Source organism: Mobula hypostoma, chromosome 30, assembly GCF_963921235.1.
Source record: "Mobula hypostoma chromosome 30, sMobHyp1.1, whole genome shotgun sequence".
Lineage (NCBI taxonomy): Eukaryota > Metazoa > Chordata > Chondrichthyes > Myliobatiformes > Myliobatidae > Mobula > Mobula hypostoma.
Genome location: NC_086126.1, coordinates 6,604,840 through 6,632,180, shown reverse-complemented (window position 1 = coordinate 6,632,180; position 27,341 = coordinate 6,604,840). Strand labels below are relative to the sequence as shown.

General features: G+C 52.1%; 1 protein-coding gene across 1 annotated transcript in view; it reads left to right on the top strand.

Annotated features, from left to right (window-relative positions):
- Positions 1 to 27,341, top strand: part of LOC134339687 (1-phosphatidylinositol 4,5-bisphosphate phosphodiesterase beta-3-like) — a 149,476-nt gene that overhangs the window by 10,458 nt on the left and 111,677 nt on the right. The window contains exon 2 of the mRNA XM_063036388.1: positions 1,949 to 2,026. Within this exon, the coding sequence (XP_062892458.1) occupies positions 1,949 to 2,026 (78 nt within the window). The remainder of the gene's footprint in view (positions 1 to 1,948; positions 2,027 to 27,341) is intronic.

Below are 27,341 nucleotides of genomic sequence, written 5' to 3'. Positions count from 1 at the left end.
CTCTGTGTCTGACCCCGGGAGTGTGTGATGGGACGGTGTGGAGGGAGCTTCACTCTGTGTCTGACCCCGGGAGTGTGTGATGGGACGGTGCGGAGGGAGTTTCACTCTGTGTCTGACCCCGGGAGTGTGTGATGGGACAGTGTGGAGGGAGCCTCACTCTGTGTCTGATCCCGGGAGAATGTGATGGGACGGTGTGGAGGGAGCTTCACTCTGTGTCTGACCCCGGGAGTGTGTGATGGGACTGTGTGGAGGGAGCTTCACTCTGTGTCTGACCCCGGGAGTGTGTGATGGGACGGTGTGGAGGGAGCTTCACTCTGGGTCTGACCCCGGGAGTGTGTGATGGGACAGTGCGGAGGGAGCTTCACTCTGGGTCTGACCCCGGGAGTGTGTGATGGGACGGTGTGGAGGGAGCTTCACTCTGTGTCTGACCCCAGGAGTGTGTGATGGGATGGTGTGGAGGGAGCTTCACTCTGTGTCTGACCCCGGGAGTGTGTGATGGGACGGTGTGGAGGGAGCTTCACTCTGGGTCTGACCCCGGGAGTGTGTGATGGGACAGTGCGGAGGGAGCTTCACTCTGGGTCTGACCCCGGGAGTGTGTGATGGGACGGTGTGGAGGGAGCTTCACTCTGTGTCTGACCCCGGGAGTGTGTGATGGGACGGTGTGGAGGGAGCTTCACTCTGGGTCTGACCCTGGGAGTGTGTGATGGGACGGTGTGGAGGGAGCTTCACTCTGTGTCTGACCCCGGGAGTGTGTGATGGGACGGTGTGGAGGGAGCTTCACTCTGTGTCTGACCCCGGGAGTGTGTGATGGGACGGTGCGGAGGGAGTTTCACTCTGTGTCTGACCCCGGGAGTGTGTGATGGGACAGTGTGGAGGGAGCCTCACTCTGTGTCTGATCCCGGGAGAATGTGATGGGACGGTGTGGAGGGAGCTTCACTCTGTGTCTGACCCCGGGAGTGTGTGATGGGACTGTGTGGAGGGAGCTTCACTCTGTGTCTGACCCCGGGAGTGTGTGATGGGACGGTGTGGAGGGAGCTTCACTCTGGGTCTGACCCCGGGAGTGTGTGATGGGACAGTGCGGAGGGAGCTTCACTCTGGGTCTGACCCCGGGAGTGTGTGATGGGACGGTGTGGAGGGAGCTTCACTCTGTGTCTGACCCCAGGAGTGTGTGATGGGATGGTGTGGAGGGAGCTTCACTCTGTGTCTGACCCCGGGAGTGTGTGATGGGACGGTGTGGAGGGAGCTTCACTCTGGGTCTGACCCCGGGAGTGTGTGATGGGACAGTGCGGAGGGAGCTTCACTCTGGGTCTGACCCCGGGAGTGTGTGATGGGACGGTGCGGAGGGAGCTTCACTCTGTGTCTGACCCCGGGAGTGTGTGATGGGACGGTGTGGAGGGAGCTTCACTCTGGGTCTGACCCTGGGAGTGTGTGATGGGACGGTGTGGAGGGAGCTTCACTCTGTGTCTGACCCCGGGAGTGTGTGATGGGACGGTGTGGAGGGAGCTTCACTCTGTGTCTGACCCCGGGAGTGTGTGATGGGACGGTGTGGAGGGAGCTTCACTCTGTGTTTGACCCTGGGAGTGTGTGATGGGACGGTGTGGAGGGAGTTTCACTCTGTGTCTGACCCCAGCAACATCCTTGAAGAGAGGAATGAATGTAGCGGGTGGATGATGTTGTGTTGTTACTGACCCTCGAACCCCCTGCAGCCAAAGGAGGGGCCACCATGGGAGCCAGGAGGCTTCAGAAAGAGTTGCGGGCCAATATCACGAACTGGAATGGTGGGCTATCTGAAATAGTTGAATTAGGGTTGAGGTTCGCTGCAGGGGACGTCAGGCTGCCTCTGTTTTGGGCGTTGGGAGGACAGAGGGTGAAGGGGCTGTCCGGAAGAAGGGGGAGGGACGGTGTCTGTGTGGGATGATTCGATAACAGTGGTCTCTGCCTTTCCCAGGACCCGCCCAACAGGACTCTGGTCACGCTCCGGGTGGATCCGGAGGGCTTCTTCCTGTACTGGACCGGGCAGAACAATGTAAGTTGGACGACTTGTCAAGCCGCGTGGTGTGCAGCAGGTTACCGAGCTCGTCCGCCTGTCCCTTCTGCGGCCTTGCCGTGGGTTGCGTGAGGTTGCTGGCCCCTGTCTGAGCATCGGAAGGGGCTGCCCCTCACGTTGCGGGGGTGCACGTGATCTAACCAGGTCGCTCGGGGTCACCCCTGGGCCTGGCCGAGATTTCCCCTCGCGGGCAGCCGAGAGTTCCACCCGGGCCGACCACCTGCCCGTCTTCCGGGGTTACCTACGTGCGGGAGTGCGGTGGGGGATTTCCGGGAATGCTACCCCCCCCCGAGGAACTGAATTCTTTGCAGCCTGTCGTAACCATATTTTAATTTGCAATCGATAACTTGCAAATTCCCGATGTACGTATTTTGTGTGTGACTAAACTTTTGCAATTTTGTAAAAAAGACTACACCAAAAGTCAACTGCCCTGCGTCCTGCAGTACTTGCACGTGGATGTCAGTGCTGCCCGTGAGCTCATCACGATCATTTACCTGCACCGCGCCCTCTCCTGAACTGTGACACTTCATTCTCCATTGTTATTGTTTTACCTTGTTCTACCTCACTGCGCCGTGTAATGATCTGATCTGCACAGACAGTGAGCGAGACAAGATTTTCACTGTATCTCGGTACATGTGACAACAATAAACCAATTTTAAAATGATGGTGAGAGTGAGTCAGCTGCCTCCTTGTGTGGGGGTGTTGTCCAAACAGTCTCTCTGACAGCACGAGCACTGTCATTACCCTGGGAGTGTGTGATGGGACGGTGCGGAGGGAGCTTCACTCTGTGTCTGACCCCGGGAGTGTGTGATGGGACGGTGCGGAGGGAGTTTCACTCTGTGTCTGACCCCGGGAGTGTGTGATGGGACGGTGTGGAGGGAGTTTCACTCTGTGTCTGACCCCAGGAGTGTGTGATGGGACGGTGCGGAGGGAGCTTCACTCTGTGTCTGACCCCGGGAGTGTGTGATGGGACGGTGCGGAGGGAGCTTCACTCTGTGTCTGACCCCGGGAGTGTGTGATGGGACGGTGCGGAGGGAGCTTCACTCTGTGTCTGACCCCGGGAGTGTGTGATGGGACGGTGTGGAGGGAGAGTCACTCTGTGTCTGACCCCGGGAGTGTGTGATGGGACGGTGTGGAGGGAGCTTCACTGTGTCCGACCCCGGGAGTGTGTGATGAGACGGTGCGGAGGGAGCTTCACTCTGTGTCTGACCCCGGGAGTGTGTGATGGGACGGTGTGGAGGGAGCTTCACTCTGTGTCTGACCCCGGGAGTGTGTGATGGGACGGTGTAGAGGGAGCTTCACTCTGTGTCTGACCCCGGGAGTGTGTGATGAGACGGTGTGGAGGGAGCTTCACTCTGTGTCTGACCCCGGGAGTGTGTGATGAGACGGTGTGGAGGGAGCTTCACTCTGTGTCTGACCCCGGGAGTGTGTGATGGGACGGTGTGGAGGATCGATGGTCTGTGAGTGATTGTGCTTGAGGTAATCAGCCTCCTTGTGGCTGAAACCAAATGAATTAAATTGAGTTTGTTATTTATCACGTGTACTATGAAATGAATCAGTTAGGTTAACGGCCAACACACCCACGGATGTGCTAGGGGCCGCCTGCAAGTTCCGCTACACGTTCCAGCGCCAACGTAGCGTACCCAGAATGCTCGGCAGAATCCACCACAACAGGGGATTGAGCCCCGCTCCGTCTTCCCAGCCTTGGCTGTGGAGGATTCTCAGCTCTGAGGCACCAATTCCTCGGCAACCCGGGCAGACGTCGGTCTGGGTCGCCTACCCGCGATACTCCTCCGTTCATCCCCTTGGCCGCGAGCGTTTTGTGCTCCTGTCTTCGGGGTTAGGGGTCGCCCCTTGCGGGAGTCGATACCAGCGACCAGAGCCCGCAGGTTGACCAGGAGTCGAGGGCCGGTGGCCTAAGCCCGGAGGCCCAAAAGCCTGTGCTGGAGTTGGAGGACGGCCTGTGTGGGAGAGGGCTGGGAGGAAAGACGGGGGCTTGTTTTATTGTTTTGGTTACTTGCCGCGTCCCGTGTTGTTCTGCCGGGCATTGTGGGTAATTCTGCGTCAGCGCGGGAATGCGTGACGACATACTTGCGGGCTGCCCCTCCCCCCCCCCGGCACACCCTTGCCTCGTTAACGCAAACGATGCCCTTCACTGTTCCGATGTTCGTTACCAGCCGTGTCGTGCGAACGAGGGCGGTCGTGGTCTTTCCGTGGTCGTTCTTGGCAAAACTTGTTTTTCTTGGAGTTCAGCCCGGAGAAGTGTGAGGTGGTACACTTCGGAAGGTCAAACTCCAAGGCAGAGTACAAAGTAAATGGCAGAATACTCAGTAGTGTGGAGGAGCAGAGGGATTGGGGTCAGAGCAACACTCACAACACGCTGGAGGAACTCAGCAGGTCGGGCAGCATCTGTGGAAACGATCAGTCGACGTTTCGGGCTGGAAATCTTCGTCAGGACTGAAGAGGGAAGGGGCAGAGGCTCTATAAAGAAGGTGGGGGAGGGTGGGAAGGAGAAGGCTGGTAGGTTCCAGGTGAAAAACCAGTAAGGGGGAAAGATAAAGGGATGGGGGAGAGGAAGCAGGGAGGGGATAGGCAGGAAAGGTGAAGAAGGAATAGGGGAAAACACAATGGGTAGTAGAAGGAGGTGGAGCCACGAGGGAGGTGATAGGCAGCTGGGGGAGGGGGCAGAGTGACATTGGGATAGGGGAAGGGAGGGGGAGGGAATTACCGGAAGTTGGAGAATTCTATGTTCATACCAAGGGGCTGGAGACTACCTAGATGGTATATGTACCCTCATGGTTCCGCCTCCTTCTACTACCCATTGTGTTTTCCCCTATTCCTTCTTCACCTTTCCCGACTATCCCCTCCCTGCCTCCCCACCCCCACCCCTCTATCTTTCCCCTTACTGGTTTTTCACCTGGAACCTACCAGCCTTCTCCTCCCCACCCTCCCCCCACGTTCTTTATAGGGCCTCTGCCCCTTCCCTCTTCAGTCCTGACGAAGGGTTCCGGCCCGAAACGTCGACCGATCATTTCCACGGATGCTGCCCGACCTACTGAGTTCCTCCAATGTGTTGTGAGTGTTGCTTTGACCCCAGCGTCTGCAGAGTATTTTGTGTTTGGGATCTGGGGGTACATGTCCACAGATCCTTGAAAGTTGCCTCACAGGTGGATAGGGTAGTTAAGAAAGCTTATGGGATGTTAGCTTTCATAAGTCGAGGGATAGAGTTTAAGAGTCGCGAGGTAATGATGCAGCTCTATAAAACTCTGGTTAGGCCACACTTGGAGTACTGTGTCCAGTTCTGGTCGCCTCACTATAGGAAGGATGTGGAAGCATTGGAAAGGGTACAGAGGAGATTTACCAGGATGCTGCCTTGTTTAGAGAGTATGCATTATGCTCAGAGATTAAGGGAGCTAGGGCTTTACTCTTTGGAGAGAAGGAGGATGAGAGGAGACATGATAGAGGTGTACAAGATAATAAGAGGAATAGATAGAGTGGATAGCCAGCGCCTCTTCCCCAAGGCACCACTGCTCAATACAAGAGGACATGGCTTTAAGGTAAGGGGTGGGAAGTTCAAGGGGGATATTAGAGGAAGGTTTTTTACTCAGTGGTTGGTGCGTGGAATGCACTGCCTGAGTCAGTGGTGGAGGCAGATACACTAGTGAATTTTAAGAGACTACTGGACAAGTATATGGAGGAATTTAAGGTGGGAGGGGGGTTATATGGGAGGTAGGGTCTGAGGGTCAGTACAACATTGTGGGCCGAAGGGCCTGTACTGTTCTATGTTCTACTCAAGTGGTTTGCTATCGCCTCCTTCTGGGCAGTGCCTTTACAAAACGGGTGACCCCTCTCCCCCCCTCAGCCATTATCAATACTCTTCAGAGATTGTCTGGCCTGGCGTCTGTGTTCGCAGAACCAGGACTTGTGATCTGCACCGGCAGCTCGTACGACCATCCACCACCTGCCCCCATGGGTCCATGTGACCCTGATCGGAGGGGGCGCTACGCCTTGGACGACCCGCAGGCCAGCAGAGGGAAGGAGTGCCTTTCGTAGAGGCATATCTCCACCCCTCCAACTGACTTGCGCAAAATTTAAAAACTCTGAATCTGAGGTTTCTGGGCTGGGTCAGAGAGACGGGGTGTGGTTTCTGAGGTTTGGTGGAAGTTGTGTCGGGGGGGCCCCATCCCCCCATCCCCCCACCCACCACCGCCCCCGGCTGCGGAGCTCAACGCCGTGCCAGGGGAGCGTTCCCTCGGTCACGTCTCGGCGGCGTGCCGAGGATGTAAACAGGAACTGCCGGGATTGGGAAACGTCCTGGTGCGTCAGGCTGTCACCAGGCGGCGGTTTGCTAAGCGGCCTGTGGCCTGTGTGTGTCTGTCTCAGTGGCAAGCTGTGCTCGAGGCCCCCACCCCCCCTCCCCCCGTACACGGGCCCCCATCCTCCATTTCCTGACCAGCTTCCCTCATGAGAACACGAGAAATAGGAGCAGGGGTCGGCCATCTGGCCCGTCGAGCCTGCCCCGCCATTCCAAGGCTGATCTGGCCATGGACTCGTCTCCACCTACCTGCCTTTCCCCCACAACCCTTAATTCCCCTACTGTGCAAAAATCTATCCAACCTGGTCTTAAATGTATTTACTGAGGCAGCCTCCACTGTGTCACTGGGCTGAGAATTCCACAGATTCATCACTCTCTGGGAAAAGCAGTTCCTGCTCACCTCTGTCCTAAATCTACTCCCCTGAATCTTGAGGCTACGTCCCCTAGTTCTAGTCTCACCTACCAATGGAAACAACTTTCCTGCCTCTATCTTATCTATCCCTTTCATAATCTTATATGTTTCTATAAGATCTCCTCTCATTCTTCTGAATTCCAGTGAGTACAGTCCCAAGCAACTCACTCTCTCCTCATAGTCTAACCCCCTCATCTCTGGAATCAACCAGGTGAACCTCCTCTGCACTGCCTCCAAAGCCAGTATATCCTTCCTCAAGTAAGGAGACCAGAACTGCACACAGTACTCCAGGTGTGGCCTCACCAGTACCCTGTACAGTTGCAGCATAACCTCCCTGCTCTTAAATTCAATCCCTCTAGCAATGAAGGCCAATATTCTGTTTGCCTAGATAGCCTGCTGCACCTGCAAACCAACCTTTTGCGATTCATACACAAGCACGCTGCAATTTTTTTACAATTCAAATAGTAATCTGATCTTCCATTTTTCTTCCAAAGTGGATGACCTGGCATTTACCAACATCAGTCCATCTGCCAGACCCTTGCCCACTTGCTTAACATAGTCATACTTTATTGATCCCCGGGGGAAATTGGTATTCGATACAGTTGCACCATAAATAGTAATAAAACCATAAATAGTTAAATAGTACTATGTAAATTATGCCAGGAATTTACCTATCTATATCTCTCTACACAATTTGCTTTTCCACTCAATTCAGTGTCATCAGCAAACTTAAATAAACTACACTCGGTCCCCTCTTCCAGGTCGTTAACGTTTATCGTGAGCAGTTGTGGGCCCAGCACCGACCCCTGCGGACACTGCTCACCACCGATTTCCAACCAGAGTTACACCCGTGTATCCCAACTCTCTGCTTTCTATTAGTTAACCGATCCTCTCTCCATGCTGATACATCACCCCCAACTCCATTTCTTTCCAGATGCCTCGGTATTTCTGTAATAATAGCTTCGAGCATTTTCCTGACTACAGATGTTAAACTAACTGGCCGACAGTTACCTGTCTTTTGGTTACATCCTTTTGTTTTTGAACAGTGGCATGACATTTGCCTTCTTCCAATCTGCCGGGACCTGCCCAGAATCCGGAGAATTTTGGTAAATTATCAGCAAAGCCTCAACTATGACCCCTGCCATTCCTTTCCGTACCCTGGGGTGCATTCCCTCAGGACCAGGGGACGTGTCTGTCTTTAGGCCCACAAGTTTGCTCAGCTTTGAGGACTCCACCCCCACCTCGCTGTCTGACCTTGGCATGGGGGCGGGGGGCCCCACCCTCACCCCACTGACTGTCAGGGGCATTGGGGAGGGTGTCCCTATTGGATATATTCAAAATTTGACTCATCTGCGTGACCCCCCTCCCCCCCCAGTCTCTCAAACCCCCCTCCAGGACCTAAACCCTCAAAGTTCAAAGTAAATTTATTGTCATTGTACAGAGCCATCGCCAGAGTCATTTTCTTGCAGGCATACACAATAGATCCTGAATTGGGTAATAGAAGGATACAAGTTGACAATAAACTGGACTGCTCAAAGAACACTGAGGCTGTCTACAAGAAGGGTCAGAGCCGTCTCTATTTCCTGAGGAGACTGAGGTCCTTTAACATCTGCTGGACGATGCTGAGGATGTTCTACGAGTCTGTGGTGGCCAGTGCGATCATGTTTGCTGTTGTGTGCTGGGGCAGCAGGCTGAGGGTAGCAGACACCAACAGGATCAACAAACTCATTTGTAAGGCCAGTGATGTTATGGGGATGGAACTGGACTCTCTGACGGTGGTGTTTGAAAAGAGGATGCTTTCCAAGTTGCATGCCATCTTGGACAATGTCTCCCATCCACTACATAATGTATTGGTTGGGCACAGGAGTACATTCAGCCAGAGACTCATTCCACTGGGATGCAGCACAGAACGTCATAGGAAGTCATTCCTGCCTGTGGCCATCAAACTTTACAACTCCTCCCTTGGAGGGTCAGACACCCTAAGCCAATAGGCTGGTCCTGGACTTATTTCCTGGCATAATTTACTTTTTACTATTTAACTATGGTTTATTACTATTTATTATTTATGGTGCAACTGTAATGAAAACCAATTTCCCCCAGGATCAATGAAGTATGACTATGAAACATAGAAAAGCTACAGCACAATACAGGCCCTTCGGCCTACAAAGCTGTGCTAAACATGTCCCTACCTTAGAACTACCTAGGCTTTACCCATAGCCCTCTATCTTTCTAAGCTCCATGTACCTATCCAGGAGTCTCTTAAAAGACCCTATCGTTTCCGCCTCCTTCCACCGCCGCCGGCAGCCCGTTCCACGCGCTAATGACCATCGTAGAGTCAGTGAAAGACCGCACCAACTCAGAGCAGAAAGCCACAAGCTCTGCAAATACAAAAAGTGAAATAAATAAGTAATAAATATCAAGAAAGTGAGATGAAGAGTCCTTGAAAGTTCTCTCCATCTTTGTGACCGTCTCAAACCATCCAAGTCCTCATGTCTCCCTCCAATTACAATTCCCTCTCGTGCCCCTCCCTCATCACTCCATTGTACCTTCTGCTGAGCTCCTAAACTCTGTAATCCCTTTTCTTCCCCCCCCCCGAGCTTTAAACACCCCTGAATCAGTGTACCCCCCCCAAGCTTCTGGTCACCACTTGTCCCCAGATAGTTCGGATCCAGCCAGAGGGCAGACATGAGGAAATCTGCAGATGCTGGAATTTCAAGCAACTCACATCAAAGTTGCTGGTGAACGCAGCAGGCCAGGCAACATCTCTAGGAAGAGGTACAGTCGACGTTTCGGGCCAGGACCCTTCGTCAGGACTAACTGAAGGAAGAGCTAGTAAGAGATTTGGAAGTGGGAGGCGGAGGGGGAGATCCGAAACGATAGGAGAAGACAGGAGGGGGAGGGATGGAGCCAAGAGCTGGACAGGTGATTGGCAAAGGGGATGTGAGAGGATCATGGGACAGGAGGCCCAGGGAGAAGGAAAAGAGGGCGGGAAACCCAGAGGATGGGCAAGGGGTATAGTGAGAGGGACAGAGGGAGAAAAAGGAGAGAGAGAGAGAAAGAATGTGTGTATGTGAATAAATAACGGATGGGGTACGAGAGGGAGGTGGGGCATTAGCGGAAGTTTGAGAAGTCAGTGTTCATGCCATCAGGTTGGAGGCTACCCAGACGGAATATAAGGTGTTGTTCCTCCAGCCTGAGTGTGGCTTCATCGTGACAGTGGAGGAGGCCGTGGATAGACATGTCAGAATGGGAATGGGATGTGAAATTAAAATGTGTGGCCACTGGGAGATGGTCAGAGTAGCTCTTTGTTGCTGGGTGAGGCTTTTAATGTCAAAAACGAACTCCCGCGCTGTCGGGGGCATCTTCAAAAGGCGGTGTCCAACTTTCAGGACTCCCACCATCCGGGACTTGGCCTCTTCTCATCAGGCGGTACTGGGGCCTGACGATCCACGCACACCGCTTTTAGGAACAGCTTCTCCTCTGCAGTCAGATTTGTGAACTCTACCTCATGGTTTTTCTCTGTTTTGACCCTTTTAAATTAGTTTTGTTTCTTCTTGTGACCTAGGTATTATTTTTGGGTGACTGGGTGACGGGGTGGAGATACGTCTCTACCAAAGGAGGTGTGAGGTGGTCCTTCCCCTCCGCTAGCCTGTAGGTCACCCTTGGGCGAGGTGTAGCACCTGCTTAGCCCCCCCGACCAGGGTGACGTGGAGCCATGGGGGCAGGCGGTGGATGGTCGTATGAGCAGCCGGTGCCCAACACAGCGCCTGGCTTTGCGGCCACTGGCGCCGGGCAGACAATCTCCAAAGAGTATTGACAATGGCTGGGGGGACGGGGTGTCACCGGACTTGTAAAGACACACGGACCCAGAAGGTGACAGTGGGAACCATTTCTGTAGAAAATGGAAGACCATGATTGCCCTCGCTATATGGCATGGCGCATGATGATGTCATACAACATGATGCATAATGATGACTAATTTATGTCTTCAACTGTAATTTCACTGTGCGTGTATGTAATATAAATATATATATATATATATATATATATATACACACAACTCTGGGTGTGTATATATGTGGGTGTTTGTGTATATATAGTACGTATGTTAACATAATGCTTTACTGTACCAGAAACCCATGCTCAGTTCTTGCCGCTGTGTATCAGGAGTCTGTACGTTCTCCCTGTGACTGCGTAGGCTCCCTCGGGTGCTCCAGTTTACCCCACAGTCCCAAGACCTACTGGTTGGCAGGCGAGTTGTCCAGTGATTAGGCTTGGATTAAACCCAGGCTTACTGGGCAGCACACCTTGAAGGCCAGAAGAACCTATTCCGCACTGTATAGTTTATACTTTATACTTTATTGTCGCCAAACAATTGATACTAGAATGTACAATCATCTCGGCGAATTCTGATTCTGCGCTTCGTACTCCCTGGAGTATAAATCGATAGTAAATATTAAAAATTTAAATTATAAATCACAAATAGAAAATGGAAAGTAAGGTAGTGCAAAAAAACCGAGAGGCAGGTCCGGATATTTGGAGGGTACGGCCCAGATCCGGGTCAAGATCTGTTCAGCAGTCTTATCACAGTTGGAAAGAAGCTGTTCCCAAATCTGGCCGTACGAGTCTTCAAGCTCCTAAGCCTTCTCCCGGAGGGAAGAGGGACGAAAAGTGTGCTGGCTGTCCTTGATTATCCTTGCAGCACTGCTCCGACAGCGTGCGGTGTAAAGTGAGTCCACGGAAGATTGGTTTGTGTGATGTGCTGCGCCATGTTCACGATCTTCTGCAGCTTCTTCCGGTCTTGGACAGGACAACTTCCATACTAGGTTGTGAGGTGTATGTTAATATATGTAAATATTTATTTACATATTCATGTATAGATTTGTATATATTATAATTCTAAACCTGATTCTGATGATCGGTATTCACAGTGCAATTATGTAGTGGTTATTGAAGCACTTGTCAGTATTATGATGTTGCAGTGCGTCATGTTTGCAGACTGTTCAGAAATCTGGCCCACAGCCCTGCACCATGCTCTCTTCAGCTGCTGACATGAGGAAGGCGGGTGCAGGAGCCCTGGGACCCGCACGACCAGGTTTGGGGGCAGTTCCCACCCTTCAACCATCCGGCCCCTGAACCGGAGAGGACCACCTCACTCACCCCAACGCTGAACTGACTCTAGAACCGATAGACTCACTTTTCAGGACTCGACAACTGGTGTTCTCGCGATTTATTGTTTTTCAGTATCTGCCCAGTTTGCTTTGTACACATGGGTCGTTTGTCGTCCAAAGGACATTTATTATCAAAGAGTGCATATATTATATCACTTCGCGATTCGACTCCTTGCAGACAGCCACAAAGCAAAGAAACCGAAAAGACTTGGCAAGCGTTGAATGTGCAGAGAGGGAACAAAACTATATGATGTAAGTAAGCAAATGGCATCGAGAACAAGATTTTGACACTCCGCCTCAGCCTCCGATCCGCGCACGGCGGAGTACAGGTGGTGGAGCAGCGGACAGAACCGCCTCTGCCTTTCCAGTCGATCTGGCCCGGCGTTTAAATCGCCTGGGCCGTTCCTCGCTCTGAGACCTCCAGTGCTGGCCTCCAATGCCAGCTCGAAGTGGTCGCAGATGCCAGTCATTCTACAAATTGAGTGCGGGTCCGAGCAGGACGGTGTGACGTTGTCCACATCCGGGGCGGTGGGGGGGGGGGCGGGGTTAACTCTTAAGCCTCCACTAAGTCAACCTTGCAATGTCGACCGTCCGAGACCCTCATCCTTACTGATGCATTGAACATAAGTTCCCCTGTAACTTGCAAGACAGGTGGGAGAGTGTGTGACCCTCCCTTACTCCAGACTTGATGAGGAAACTGTTTTGCATGTTTCAACTATTTGACATTTCTGCCTGAGGGATAATAATCTCACTGTCTAACACACCCTCCCCCCATTACACTTACTGTAACTGTACAGAGTCACTGTTCATTCAGGGTGAGGGTCACTCACTGTTTACCTGTACAGAGTCACTGTTTATTCAGGGTGAGGGTCACTGTGTAACTGTACAGAGTCACTGTTTATTCAGGGTGAGGGTCACTGTGTAACTGTACAGAATCACTGTTTATTCAGGGTGAGGGTCACTCACTGTTTACCTGTACAGAGTCACTGTTTATTCAGGGTGAGGGTCACTGTGTAACTGTACAGAGTCACTGTTTATTCAGGGTGAGGATCACTCACTGTGTAACTGTACAGAGTCACTGTTTATTCAGGGTGAGGGTCACTGTATAACTGTACAGAGTCACTGTTTATTCAGGATGAGGGTCACTGTGTAACTGTACAGAGTCACCGTTTATTGAGGGTGAGGGTCACTCACTGTGTAACTGTACAGAGTCACTGTTTATTCAGGGTGAGGGTCACTGTGTAACTGTACAGAGTCACTGTTTATTCAGGGTGAGGGTCACTCACTGTGTAACTGTACAGAGTCACTGTTTATTCAGGGTGAGGGTCACTCACTGTTTACCTGTACAGAGTCACTGTTTATTCAGGGTGAGGGTCAGTGTGTAACTGTACAGAGTCACTGTTTATTCAGGGTGAGGGTCACTGTGTAACTGTACAGAGTCACTGTTTATTCAGGATGAGGGTCACTGTGTAACTGTACAGAGTCACTGTTTATTCAGGTGAGGGTCACTCACTGTGTAACTGTACAGAGTCACTGTTTATTCAGGATGAGGGTCACTGTGTAACTGTACAGAGTCACTGTTTATTCAGGGTGAGGGTCACTGTGTAACTGTACAGAGTCACTGTTTATTAAACAGTTATGTTTCATGTCGCAGTGCCTGTTCAGTGTCTATGTCTGGAAATTCCCTTTGATCATGAGGGACATTTGATGGCAATTGGGGAGGTGATGTGAAACAGTGTTGGCAGGACCTGGTGTGGATTCCACCATCCCCCCAGCAGTAATGCAATAACCTGTATTTAGATAGATACGTTATTGATCCTAAAGGAAATGCCAAGGGGAAACCTTTTCTTCGACATTGCACTCTTGCCAGTGGTCAGTGAAAGGACAGAGGCTGTCAGGGAGTGTTTTTGAGACCTCTATCTTCTCTCGCCCACACCCCACTCACTTTCGCCATCTTCTTCCCGTTTGCTTGCCATGTTTGGATTTCGGGACTAAGGTCGCGTCCCTCTTAAGATGCGGGTGGGCCCCACCTGCGTTGAGTGCGTGGGATGGCTGTCCTTTCCCATTGCTCCAGTGCCTCATTCGGAGTGTTTCAGATGGTGGGGAGGGGTGAGGTGATGGTGCGCTGAGGAAAGTTGTTGGTTTGTTGCCGGGCCGGCGTTTGGTCTGTACTTCCGTCGGTTGGCGGCGGGGGTGGGTGCGGGCAGGAGGATCCCGCAGAGCTGTGGTCTGGGATTTCCTCCCGCTGCTCCTGCGCGAGCCCATTGGCCAGGATCGCCCTCTCCTTTTTCAACGCTTCCGTCAGCACACTCTGGTGGTTCGCTGGCTGTCCCAGCGCCCACGTAATCATGCTCGCAAGAGTTGTGTCAGGAATATATCTCGGGGAGAGATTTAGGGAGGGAGTGGCGGTATTTGGGAAGGATATTTCAGGAGCTCCAGGCCAGAAACTGAAGGTATGATCCAGCGTTCCCTCCAATTTATTTTTTGAACAGCTGCGCAGACCAACCATTGCTTTGAGCAGGATTATATTTTTTTTAAACACGGTCTGAAAACTGTGCAGCATGCGAAATGTTAACAAAGCTCGAGCTGTGTGGTAACAAAGGCTATGTGCACGGGGGCATTGCAGTTACAGCGCGGCCGTGCGCCCAGACAGTGGTATGGTGCCTGATGGGAGTTAAGACTGTGGGATTTCGGAGTGAGGTAAGGCCATTCAGCCCATCGAATCTGCTCCCCCTAGCAATCATGGCAGGCTTCTATTTTTCCCGATTTCATCCCGATAATCCAGCCACCTCTCTGAAACCCATAACCCCCCCCCCCCGTTCCAGTCAAGAAGCTGTCAATCTCTGCCAGTGACATAGCTTCCATCACCGTCTGTGGCAATGAATTCCACAGATTCACCACCGTCTGAGTAAAGAAGTTCCTCTCCGTCTCTGTCCTAAAGAGATGTCACTTTGTACTGAAGCTGTGTCCTCTGGTCCTAAACATCCCCCCCCATGACAGGGAACCTCCTCTCCGTATCCACGCTATCTGGGCCTTGCGGTATCTGGCTTTGGTGAGACTCACTCCTCTCTCTTCTGAATCCAGGCCGAGAGACGTCAAATGCTGCTCGGGGGGGGGTATGGGGGGGAGAGATGGTGAGGCTCAGGCGCCTGAACCCAGAGGGCTGCGAGCAGAAGTGGTGGATGTGGGTTTGATGTCACCATTTACGAGAAGCTTTGCTGATGGGGGCACAGAACACAGAAGGGCAGGAACAGGCCCTCCAGCCCACGATGTTGTGCCGGACCAGCTGAAAAGTAAATCAAAGAACACCCACCTTAGAAATTAATTCCTCCTACCTACCCAATGTCCATAGCCCTCCCATCTTCCTCACATCCGTGTGCCCATCCAAATGTCTCTTAAAAGCTTCTAATGTGTTTGCCTCCCCCACCACACCAGACATCCACCACTCTCTGAGTAAAAAAAACTTGCCCCTCACCTCCCCCTCGATCCTACCCCCTCCTCTTACCTTCAAAGCATGCCCTGTGGTACTAGACATTTCAACCCTGGGAAACAGATACTCTCTCCACTCTATCTATAACTCTCATCATCTTATAAACCTCGATCAGATCTCCTCTCAGAGAAAACAACCCAAGTTTGCCCAGCCTCTCGTGATAGCAGGTGCCCTCTAAACCAGGCAGCACCCTGTTGAACCCTTCCTGCACCGTCTCTGAAACCTCAATACTCTTCCTGTAGAGGGGTGACCAGAACTGTGTGCAGTACTCCAGAAGTGGCCCAACCAGAGTTTTGTAAAGTTGCAGCTTAATCTCTCGACTTTTGAACTCAATACCGCGACTAATAAAATCAAACATTCCTAAGCCTCCGTAACCACCCTTTTGACTCAGGTGAGGAGGGCTACGGGGTCGATGGGGGTTTGGCATAATGTTCAACACAGACTAGATGGGCCGAAGGGCCCCTGTACCACTGCACTCTGTGATTGTGACGTGTATTTAAGGGCTGGTGGTGTGAAATCGTGAGATTTCAGTGTCTTGAAGGCAGGGTGGTCTGCAGACCTGGTGAATGTTTAATGTTAATGTTTAATGGTTAATGTTTTGTTGCCTAGCACAGCTGCAGCCGGCTGAAGGGCCTTTCCCCCTGGCCCCGTCCAGCTGCAGGAGCTCCGGAAGGGTGCCGAAGTTGTGGGGAGGTCATAAAGGAGGTTGGGACCTTTGCAGGGCAGATGGATGGGGTCAGCGGGAGTCGGGACAGGAAGCCTTGCTCCGTGCAAGTTTGGGAACGCTCGGATGTGGAGAACGTGCTGGGGACTTTTAAACATCTGTTCAGAGTTCCCAGGCTCTCTCGGCCTATTCCGCCTCCCCTGGTGAATTGAGAAATTCAAGCTCTGTGTAAGAATCTGCTGGCAACGGTCCTGCAAGGCTTGGCAAAGCTCCCCCTGTCTCCTGCTCGCCCCTCCCAGCGCTCCCAGGCCGCTTGTGTTCGGGTGAGAGAGTGGGAGGAGGAGCAGGAGGCCTCATTCGAACCCGGCTGCACTTTCCCACAGGCAGACGGGGCCTGACGCAGTCACAGTCCCCTCCTCACGATCAGCAGCCCCCCCAGCACCACCACAACACTCCGCTTTGCGCAATCGTTCCGTGGTCTGGTGTCTGTTCAAGTGACATGTTTATCGTCTTATTTTCAGCGTGTGTGTGTATGTGTGTCTCTCTCTCTTCCCCCCTCTCTCATTCTCTCCCTGTCACGCGCTCTCTCCCTGAACCCCCCGCCACCCTTTTGCCCCTCGTCCATCGCTCTGCCGTTGCGGCGGGCCTGCCTGGGCCGTGACCACGTTCGGAACGTTGCCAGCCGTTCTGGGCCCCCGTATCTTAAGGAAGAATGTGTTGGCGTTGGTCCTGAAGAGGTTCACCAGAATGATCCTGGGAATGAAAGGGTTTAACATGTGAGGAGCTCCGAGTTGAGCCTGTACTGGAGTTTAGATGAATGAAGTGGGGTGGGGGGGGGGGTGGAATCTCATTGTTGCTGATCAAATGTTGAAAGGCCTCGGTAGAGTGGATGTGGAGAGGATGTATCCTATAGTGGGGGAGTCTAGGACCAGAGGACACAGATAGAATGGATGTGGAGAGGATGTTTCCTATGGTGGGGGAGTCTAGGACCAGAGGACACGGATAGAGTGGATGTGGAGAGGATGTTTCCTATAGTGGGGGAGTCTAGGACCAGAGGACACAGATAGAATGGATGTGGAGAGGATGTTTCCTATCGTGGGGGAGTCTCGGACCAGAGGACACAGATAGAGTGGATGTGGAGAGGATGTTTCCTATAGTGGGGGAGTCTAGGACCAGAGGACACAGATGGAGTGGATGTGGAGAGGATGTTTCCTGTCGTGGGGGAGTCTAGGACCAGAGGACACAGATAGAGTGGATGTGGAGAGGATGTTTCCTATAGTGGGGGAGTCTAGGACCAGAGGGCACAGATAGAGTGGATGTGGAGAGGATGTTTCCTATGGTGGGGGAGTCTAGGACCAGAGGACACGGATAGAATGGATGTGGAGAGGATGTTTCCTATGGTGGGGGAGTCTAGGACCAGAGGACACGGATAGAGTGGATGTGGAGAGGATGTTTCCTATAGTGGGGGAGTCTAGGACCAGAGGACACAGATAGAATGGATGTGGAGAGGATGTTTCCTATGGTGGGGGAGTCTAGGACCAGAGGACACGGATAGAGTGGATGTGGAGAGGATGTTTCCTATGGTGGGGGAGTCTCGGACCAGAGGACACAGATAGAGTGGATGTGGAGAGGATGTTTCCTATAGTGGGGGAGTCTAGGACCAGAGGACACAGATAGAGTGGATGTGGAGAGGATGTTTCCTGTCGTGGGGGAGTCTAGGACCAGAGGACACAGATAGAGTGGATGTGGAGAGGATGTTTCCTATAGTGGGGGAGTCTAGGACCAGAGGGCACAGATAGAGTGGTTGTGGAGAGGATGTTTCCTATAGTGGGGGAGTCTAGGACCAGAGGACACAGATAGAGTGGATGTGGAGAGGATGTTTCCTATAGTGGGGGAGTCTGGGACCAGAGGACACAGATAGAGTGGATGTGGAGAGGATGTTTCCTATGGTGGGGGAGTCTGGGACCAGAGGACACGGATAGAGTGGATGTGGAGAGGATGTTTCATATGGTGGGGGAGTCTAGGACCAATGGACACGGATAGAGTGGATGTGGAGAGGATGTTTCCTATAGTGGGGGAGTCTAGGACCAGAGGGCACAGAGTGAATGTGGAGAGAATGTTTCCTGTAGTGGGGGAGTCTAGGACCAGAGGACACAGATAGAAACATAGAAACATAGAAAATAGGTGCAGGAGTAGGCCATTCGGCCTTTTGAGCCTGCACCGCCATTTATTATGATCATGGCTGATCATCCAACTCAGAACCCTGCCCCAGCCTTCCCTCCATACCCCCTGACCCCCATAGCCACAAGGGCCATATCTAACTCCCTCTTAAATATAGCCAATGAACTGGCCTCAACAGTTTCCTGTGGCAGAGAATTCCACAGATTCACCACTCTCTGTGTGAAGAAGATTTTCCTAATCTCGGTCCTAAAAGGCTTCCCCTCTATCCTCAAACTGTGTCCCCTCGTTCTGGACTTCCCCAACATCGGGAACAATCTTCCTGCATCTAGCCTGTCCAATCCCTTTAGGATCTTATACGTTTCAATCAGATCCCCCCTCAATCTTCTAAATTCCAACGAGTACAAGCCCAGTTCATCCAGTCTTTCTTCATATGAAAGTCCTGCCATCCCAGGAATCAATCTGGTGAACCTTCTTTGTACTCCCTCTATGGCAAAGATGTCTTTCCTCAGATTAGGGGACCAAAACTGCACACAATACTCCAGGTGTGGTCTCACCAAGGCCTTGTACAACTGCAGCAGTACCTCCCTGCTCCTGTACTTGAATCCTCTCGCTATAAATGCCAGCATACCATTCGCCTTTTTCACCACCTGCTGTACCTGCATGCCCACTTTCAATGACTGGTGTATAATGACACCCAGGTCTCGTTGCACCTCCCCTTTTCCTAATCGGCCACCATTCAGATAATCTGTTTTCCTATTTTTGCCACCAAAGTGGATAACTTCACATTTATCCATATTAAATTGCATCTGCCATGAATTTGCCCACTCACCCAACCTATCCAAGTCACCTTGCATCCTCTTAGCATCCTCCTCACAGCTAACACCCAGCTTCGTGTCATCCGCAAACTTGGAGATGCTGCATTTAATTCCTTCATCCAAGTCATTAATATATATTGTAAACAACTGGGGTCCCAGCACTGAGCCTTGCAGTACCCCACTAGTCACCGCCTGCCATTCTGAAAAGGTCCCGTTTATTCCCACTCTTTGCTTCCTGTCTGCTAACCAATTCTCCACCCACACCAATACCTTACCCCCAATACCGTGTGCTTTAAGTTTGCACACTAATCTCCTGTGTGGGACCTTGTCAAAAGCCTTTTGAAAATCCAAATATACCACATCCACTGGTTCTCCCCTATCCACTCTACTAGTTACATCCTCAAAAAATTCTATGAGATTCGTCCGACATGATTTTCCTTTCACAAATCCATGCTGACTTTGTCCGATCATTTCACCGCTTTCCAAATGTGCTGTTATCACATCCTTGATAACTGACTCCAGCAGTTTCCCCACCACCGACGTTAGGCTAACCGGTCTATAATTCCCCGGTTTCTCTCTCCCTCCTTTTTTAAAAAGTGGGGTTACATTAGCCACCCTCCAATCCTCAGAAACTAGTCCAGAATCTAACGAGTTTTCAAAAATTATCACTAATGCATCCACTTTTTCTTGGGCTACTTCCTTAAGCACTCGAGGATGCAGACCATCTGGCCCTGGGGATTTATCTGCCTTTAATCCCTTCAATTTACCTAACACCACTTCCCTACTAACATGTATTTCGCTCAGTTCCTCCATCTCACTGGACCCTCTGTCCCTTACTATTTCTGGAAGATTATTTATGTCCTCCTTAGTGAAGACAGAACCAAAGTGGATAGAGTGGATGTGGAGAGGATGTTTCCTATGGTGGGGAGAGTCTAGGACCAGAGGGCACAACCTCAGAACAGAGGGAAGTCCCTTTAAAACAGAAATGAGGAGGAATTTCTTCAGCCGGGTGAATCTGTAGAATTTGTTGTTCTTCATTGGTAAGGGCTTATCAAATCAGTCATGCAGTGCACTAACAGGCCCTTCAGCCCATCTAGCTCTTGCTGACCTGGTCTTCTACCCAGTCTGATCTCCCTGCACCTGTGCCAAGCTCTCCCACCCCTCTCGTCCTGGGTGAATGGGGTTGAGGGGCCTTATGACTGGGTGGGGGGGGTGCAAGAGGCTGGGGGAGGAGAGGACGTGCCTCTATTGTGTCTGAGGCCCAGACTCCTGTCCCGGTTATATCACCTCATCTGGAAGGATGTTTCCTGCAGCACCAGCGGCTCTGGTGTTGTCTGATAGTCGGAGTCTGGTTTTGTTATGTCTCTGCTTTCCCACCCGTCTCCTTCCGTTCCTCCCCACGTGCCCTGGGCCTTCCTCTCGAAAGGGGAAGTGAGCAGCCTGTCAACAGCTAACTCCGCAACCACTCCAAACCCCGGGCCTAGCTGTCTCCTCAGGTGGGGGTCGGAAGGGATGGTCCCACACGGAGGGCGCCCTTCAGGTTTGGGACCCCCCCAACCCCCAGTGTTCTTTTTTAAACCCCCTCCCTCCCTCCCAGGAGACAAATTCCTGGCAGGATATATTGGGAATGTTCAGGGATTTGCCAGAGCAGGTGGAGAGGTTGAAATGTCCCGGAGGGCACCCTCAAATGTCTGTATCTTCTCGTGGTAGGCCATTCTGCCCGTTGTGTTGGTGCTAACTCACAGCTCAATCCTACTCCCCCCGTAGCTTTTCTGTCGTGTTTCCTCCAGCTGCCTCCGCCCCCCGGAGTCTAGAGTCGTAGAGTACTGCAGGAGAGAAACAGGCCCTTCGGCCCATCTAGGTTCCAGTTTTAAGGTCATCAGGCGTGCAGTGAAATGTGTTGCCCCAGGATGCGCTGGGGGGGGGCAGCCCGCGAGCGTCCCTGCACATTTCATTGCCGACGGTGACCCAGAGCACAACGAGCAACATCAAACGAGCCCGGTTCTTCTCTCCCCCTCCTCCAACCCCAAAGGCAGGCCCGTCTTCGGCCTCCAGCGGAGCTGGACTCGGGCTGGGAGGAATGGGACTTCGACTTCGCCAACGGACTCGGAGATCCACTGACTCTTGGGCTCCGGTCAACGGCCCCGCCTTCCGGGCTAGTCCGTGCCAATCTGTTGTTCTGCCTAGACCCCCTGAACCTCCCAAGACCTTCCCACCCTGAACTTCGACAAGCCTACATGTATACCGTCAAACGAGACATTTCTACAGACCAGGGTGTAAAAGACTGTAGTACACATACTACACAATAACTTCAGAAAGTAAGGATAAAATCTACAGTTGAATGGCCCATTCCTGTTGTACATACTATTTATTACAAATTACTCTAAATTGCACATTCAGAGACTTAACGTGAAGATTTTTACTCGTGTACGTGAAGGATGTAATTTAACAGCGAGTTCACATCGGAGAGTGGCCGTTCACCTGCTCAGACTGTGGGAAGGGATATAAAGTCAATTCAAACTAAAGTGCATAAATTAAATATCGTCAGGCACAGAACAAACTAACCGGTGACACTTTGAATACGATGCAGCAGGGAGTTCAGAAGCCTGATGGCCTGGGGGAAGAAGCTGTTTCCCATCCTGACCGTTCTTGTCTTCCTGCCTGATGGCAGAAAGTCAAAGAGGACGCTGGATGGATGGGTGGGACCCTTGATAACACTAAGGGCCCTGCATACTGATAAATGTCCCCGATGGACGGTAGGGAGACCTTTGTGATCCTCTCGGCCGTTCTCACAGTCCTTCATCTCAGCCAGGGGTTCCCACGGACCCCTAGGTTTAAAGAAGGGATCCGTGGCGTTCAAAAGAAGGTTGTGAAGCCCTGGTCTAAGCGGATCTCTACGGTGCAGAGCTGGAGCTGATGGAGGTCCAGGCACAAACAGGTGCCAGACCCTCAAGGAGATGCAAGGGTCATTCCTGCCGCTACCTTAAAGGCAAATGGTGGTGAGGTGGGGGTTCTTCAACTTTTAACCTCAAACTAACGTCAATGTGGTGAACTAGTCCCAGTGAAGCCGTCAGTAGCAACTTCCGAGAAGCTGCTGTCGCCGGGCGACTTTAATGCTGGGGTTGGCAGGGAGTCCACTGTGTGGCCTGGTGTGATCGGACGCCAAGGGGTTGGCAACAGCAAGGGTGACGGTCTACTGTTCCTCTCAATGTGCACGGCATTCAAACTGGGCGTTGCTAACACGCTGTTCGGATTGCCAGGCGAGCTGAAACGCACGTGGACGCACCCGCGGTGGAAAAGCTGGCATCTCATTGACTATGTCGTCACCCGGCAACGGGACGTCCCCTGACGTTGGTATCGCCAGGGTTGGGCGCGGAGCGGAGGGCTCAACTGATCCTGAAATGGTGTGGTCGGATCTATGTCTATCGATCGGAGTTCCGCGCAGACTGAAACGCCGCCAAACCACCCGAAAAGCTGAACGCTGGACGTTACTGAGCACTGGAATGTCTTCACAGAAACAGTCCACAGCGCTGCCGGGGACACCTCGGGGAAAGTCGAGCACAAGCATCAGGACTGGTTTGGTGAGAGCAACCCATCTGTGCAAGACCTAAGAGCTAAGGCAGCCGCACACCAGGACCTCCTTCAACACCCAAACTCAAGTTCCAAAAAACGTGCCTTTTTCAAATACAATCTCAACTTTGCAGAGGCAGCTCAGAGCTGTGAAAGACCAGCGATGGGTGAACAAGGGCAAGGAGTTACAAGCCTTCGCTGAGTGTAATGTCTCAAGAAACTTCTATGGAGCAATTGAGGTCGTCTATGGTCCATCAAACCAAACCACCTCACAACTCCTGAGCAAGGACGGTGCATCCATCTTCACTGAGAAGCCCGAGCACATGAAAAGATGGCAACAGCACTTCCACGAGCTGCTGAACAGACCAGGAACCATCACCGGTGGAGCACTGGGCAGAGTACACCCTCGGCCCATACTGTTCGAGCTCCTCTTCACGAGGTCATCCAAGCCATCAAACAGCGACAACCCAACACAGCAGCTGAGATCTACCAGTATGGTGGTCACGCACCGACATCATGCCTGCACCAGTTGTTCACAAAGTTGTGGGGAGCTGCAGAACTACCACGAGACTTCAAAGACGCATCAATCGTGACCATCTACCAGAACGAGGGAGACAAGAGAGATGGCAACAATCACCGTGGCATCTCTCGTCTGTCAGTTGCAGGAAAATGCCTCGCGAAGATCATCCTGAAGACGCTTGGTGTCCAACATCAGTGACAACATCCTCCCAGAAAGCCAGTGTGGTTTTCAAACCGGCCGTTCACTGAGGCAGCTCCAAGAGAAATGTGTTGAGCAGCAGAGAAGTCTCGTCGTCACATTTGTTGATCTAACCGAAGCGTTCGACACTGTTGGTAGAGATGGCCTGTGGAAGCTCCTACCAAAATTCGTTTTCCCCCCCCCCCCACGCCTAACCAACATCCGCCAGCTCCAGGAAGGCTGCGTCAACATGTGTGGTGAGTTGTCAGACCCATTTCCCATCAGCAAAGGCGTAAAACAGGGTTGTGTTCAGGCTCCTGCTCTGTTTGGACTATTCTTCGCTGCTGTTCTTCAGGATGCCACATCAGACCCGAAGTGAGGGGTCTTCCTACAAACGAGGGCTGACGGCGGGCTCCTCAACCTCGCGAGAATGAGAGCAGAAACAAAAGTCAGGGACATTGTGGTGCCTGAGCTCCAGTTTGCTGATGACCGCGCACTGGTTGCCCCCTCTCTCGAAGGCTTACAGGAGATCACCAGTGCGGCCAAAAGCTTCGGACTGACAATCAGCCTGAAAAAGACGGAAGTTTTCTACCAACCGGCTCCTGGCTCAAGCTATGAAGAACCAACTGTCCTCATTGACGATACTTGTCTCAATGCTGTCAACAAATTTTGCTACCTGGGCAGCATAATAACATCCTCAGTTTCCCTGGATGTAGAGACTGAGTCAAGAACCAGAACAGCCTGCTTTGCCTTTGGTCAGCTGAAAGGCCGAGTTTGGTCTCAGAACATCAGTTTGGCCACCAAGTGTAAGGTACACAGGGCCGTTGTCATATCAACCTTGTTATACGGATGTGAGACATGGTGCCCATGTCAGAGACACTTACGCCAGCTTGACCAACTGCAGCAGCGTCACCTACGTTCTCTGAGGAAGATCACCTGGCGAGACAAGGTCTCCAATACCGAGGTCCTCTCTCGAGCCGGAATGCCAGCAGTTTCAACCTTGGTGATGTCAGCCCAACTGCGCTGGGCAGGACATGTTGTCAGAGTGTCTGACGGAAGACTGCCCAAGGACGTCTTGTACGGCCAACCGTCCAGTGGTACCCAAAAGCGAGGAGGCCAGCGACTACGGTACGAGGATGTTCTGCACAGGAGCCTCAAGAAGGCGACACTCACAACACGCTGGAGGGACTCAGCAGGTCAGGCAGCATCCGTGGAAACGATCAGTTGATGTTTCGGGCCGGAACCCTTCGTCAGGACTGTAGAGGGAAGGGGCAGAGGCCCTATAAAGAAGGTGGGGGGAGTGTGGGGAGGAGAAGGCTGGTAGGTTCCAGGTGAAAAACCAGTAAGGGGAAAGATAAAGGGGTCGGGGAGGTGATAGGCAGGAAAGGTGAAGAAGGAATAGGGGAAAACACAATGGGTAGTAGAAGGAGGCGGAACCATGAGGGAGGTGATAGGCAGCTGGGGGACGGGGCAGAGTGAAATAGGGATAGGGGAAGGGAGGGGGAGGGAATTACCGGAAGTTGGAGAATTCTGTGTTCATACCAAGGGGCTGGAGACTACCCAGACGGTATATGAGGTGTTGCTCCTCCAACCTGAGTTTAGCCTCATCATGGCAGTAGAGGAGGCCATGTATGGACATATCCGAATGGGTGTGGGAAGCAGAGTTGAAGTGGGTGGCTACTGGGAGATCCTGATATACAGGGCCTCTGCCCCTTCCCTCTACAGTCCTGACGAAGGGTTCCAGCCCGAAACGTCGACCCATCGTTTCCACGGATGCTGCCCGACCTGCTGACTTCCTCCAGCGTGTTGTGAGTGTTGCTTTGACCCCTGCGTCTGCAGAGTGTTTTGTGTTCAAGAAAGCTCCCATCAACAGGGGAGGATCTGGCTCAAGATGACTCAGGGTGGAGGGACGCCGTCAGAAAAGGCGCGGCCGCTGCTGAGAACAAGCTCGACGAGGTGACAGAGGAAAGGCACAGGGAGCACCTCAACAGAGCCTCTGCCCCTGCTGCCCCTCCAGGCCCCACCTGCCAAGGATCGGCCCGTACAGCCACTCCAGGACGCACATATCGAACCCCACTGACTTCCTGAAAGGAACCATCATCATCCTATGGGATGGTTAGCCAGAGAGAGAGGGGAGAGGGAACAGAGGATCTGGTCCTTTTAAATTGCCTTTTGCTGAAGCTGCTCCTCCATTAATTGCCTGCCGCGGCTCTTTCATTATAACTCTCATGTGGTATATTTGGATTTTCAAAAGGCTTTTGACAAGGTCCCACACAGGAGATTAGTGTGCAAACTTAAAGCACACGGTATTGGGGGTAAGGTATTGGTGTGGGTGGAGAATTGGTTAGCAGACAGGAAGCAAAGAGTGGGAATAAACGGGACCTTTTCAGAATGGCAGGCGGTGACTAGTGGGGTACCGCAAGGCTCAGTGCTGGGACCCCAGTTGTTTACAATATATATTAATGACTTGGATGAGGGAATTAAATGCAGCATCTCCAAGTTTGCGGATGACACGAAGCTGGGCGGCAGTGTTAGCTGTGAGGAGGATGCTAAGAGGATGCAGGGTGACTTGGATAGGTTGAGTGAGTGGGCAAACTCATGGCAGGTGCAATTTAATGTGGATAAATGTGAAGTTATCCACTTTGGTGGCAAAAATAGGAAAACAGATTATTATCTGAATGGTGGCCGATTAGGAAAAGGGGAGGTGCAACGAGACCTGGGTGTCATTATACACCAGTCATTGAAAGTGGGCATGCAGGTACAGCAGGCAGTGAAAAAGGCGAATGGTATGCTGGCATTTATAGCGAGAGGATTCGAGTACAGGAGCAGGGAGGTACCACTGCAGTTGTACAAGGCCTTGGTGAGACCACACCTGGAGTATTGTGTGCAGTTTTGGTCCCCTAATCTGAGGAAAGACATCTTTGCCACAGAGGGAGTACAAAGAAGGTTCACCAGATTGATTCCTGGGATGACAGGACTTTCATATGAAGAAAGACTGGATGAACTGGGCTTGTACTCGTTAGAATTTAGAAGATTGAGGGGGGATCTGATTGAAACGTATAAGATCCTAAAGGGATTGGACAGGCTAGATGCAGGAAGATTGTTCCCAATGTTGGGGAAGTCCAGAACGAGGGGTCACAGTTTGAGGATAGAGGGGAAGCCTTTTAGGACCGAGATTAGGAAAAACTTCTTCACACAGAGAGTGGTGAATCTGTGGAATTCTCTGCCACAGGAAACTGTTGAGGCCAGTTCATTGGCTATGTTTAAGAGGGAGTTAGATATGGCCCTTGTGGCTACAGGGGTCAGGGGGTATGGAGGGAAGGCTGGGGCGGGGTTCTGAGTTGGATGATCAGCCATGATCATAATAAATGGCGGTGCAGGCTTGAAGGGCCGAATGGCCTACTCCTGCACCTATTTTCTATGTTTCTATAACAATGGCTGCACTCTGGAACAAGTGCTACACCTGCCCCTCCACCTCCTCCCTCACTACCATTCAGGGGCCCCCAGGCAGTCCTTCCAGGTGAGGCGACACTTCACCTGTGAGTCCGTCTGGGTTTATCCACCGTGTCTGGCGCTCCCGGTCTGGCCTCCTGTGTATCGGTGAGGCCCAAAGCAGATCGGGAGACCGCTTCGTGTTTCTTTAGTAGATTTGGGGGGGTGGGGGGGGGAATCCTCGCTTACCTCAGTCTCCTCAGAAGTGGAGGTGGTGTGCCTACAGCTAAAGTAGAGAGAGAGAGAGAGAGAGAGAGACACACACACACACACACACAGGGGTGCAACCAGCCCTTCAGCCCACTAAGTACATGCTAGGCATCGATTCAAGTTAACACCCACGCTCTGTCCGCCAGAGAAAGCAGGATCTCCCAGTGGCCACACATTTTAATTCCACATCCCATTCCCATTCTGACATGTCTATCCACGGCCTCCTCTACTGTAAAGATGAAGCCACACTCAGGTTGGAGGAACAACACCTTATATT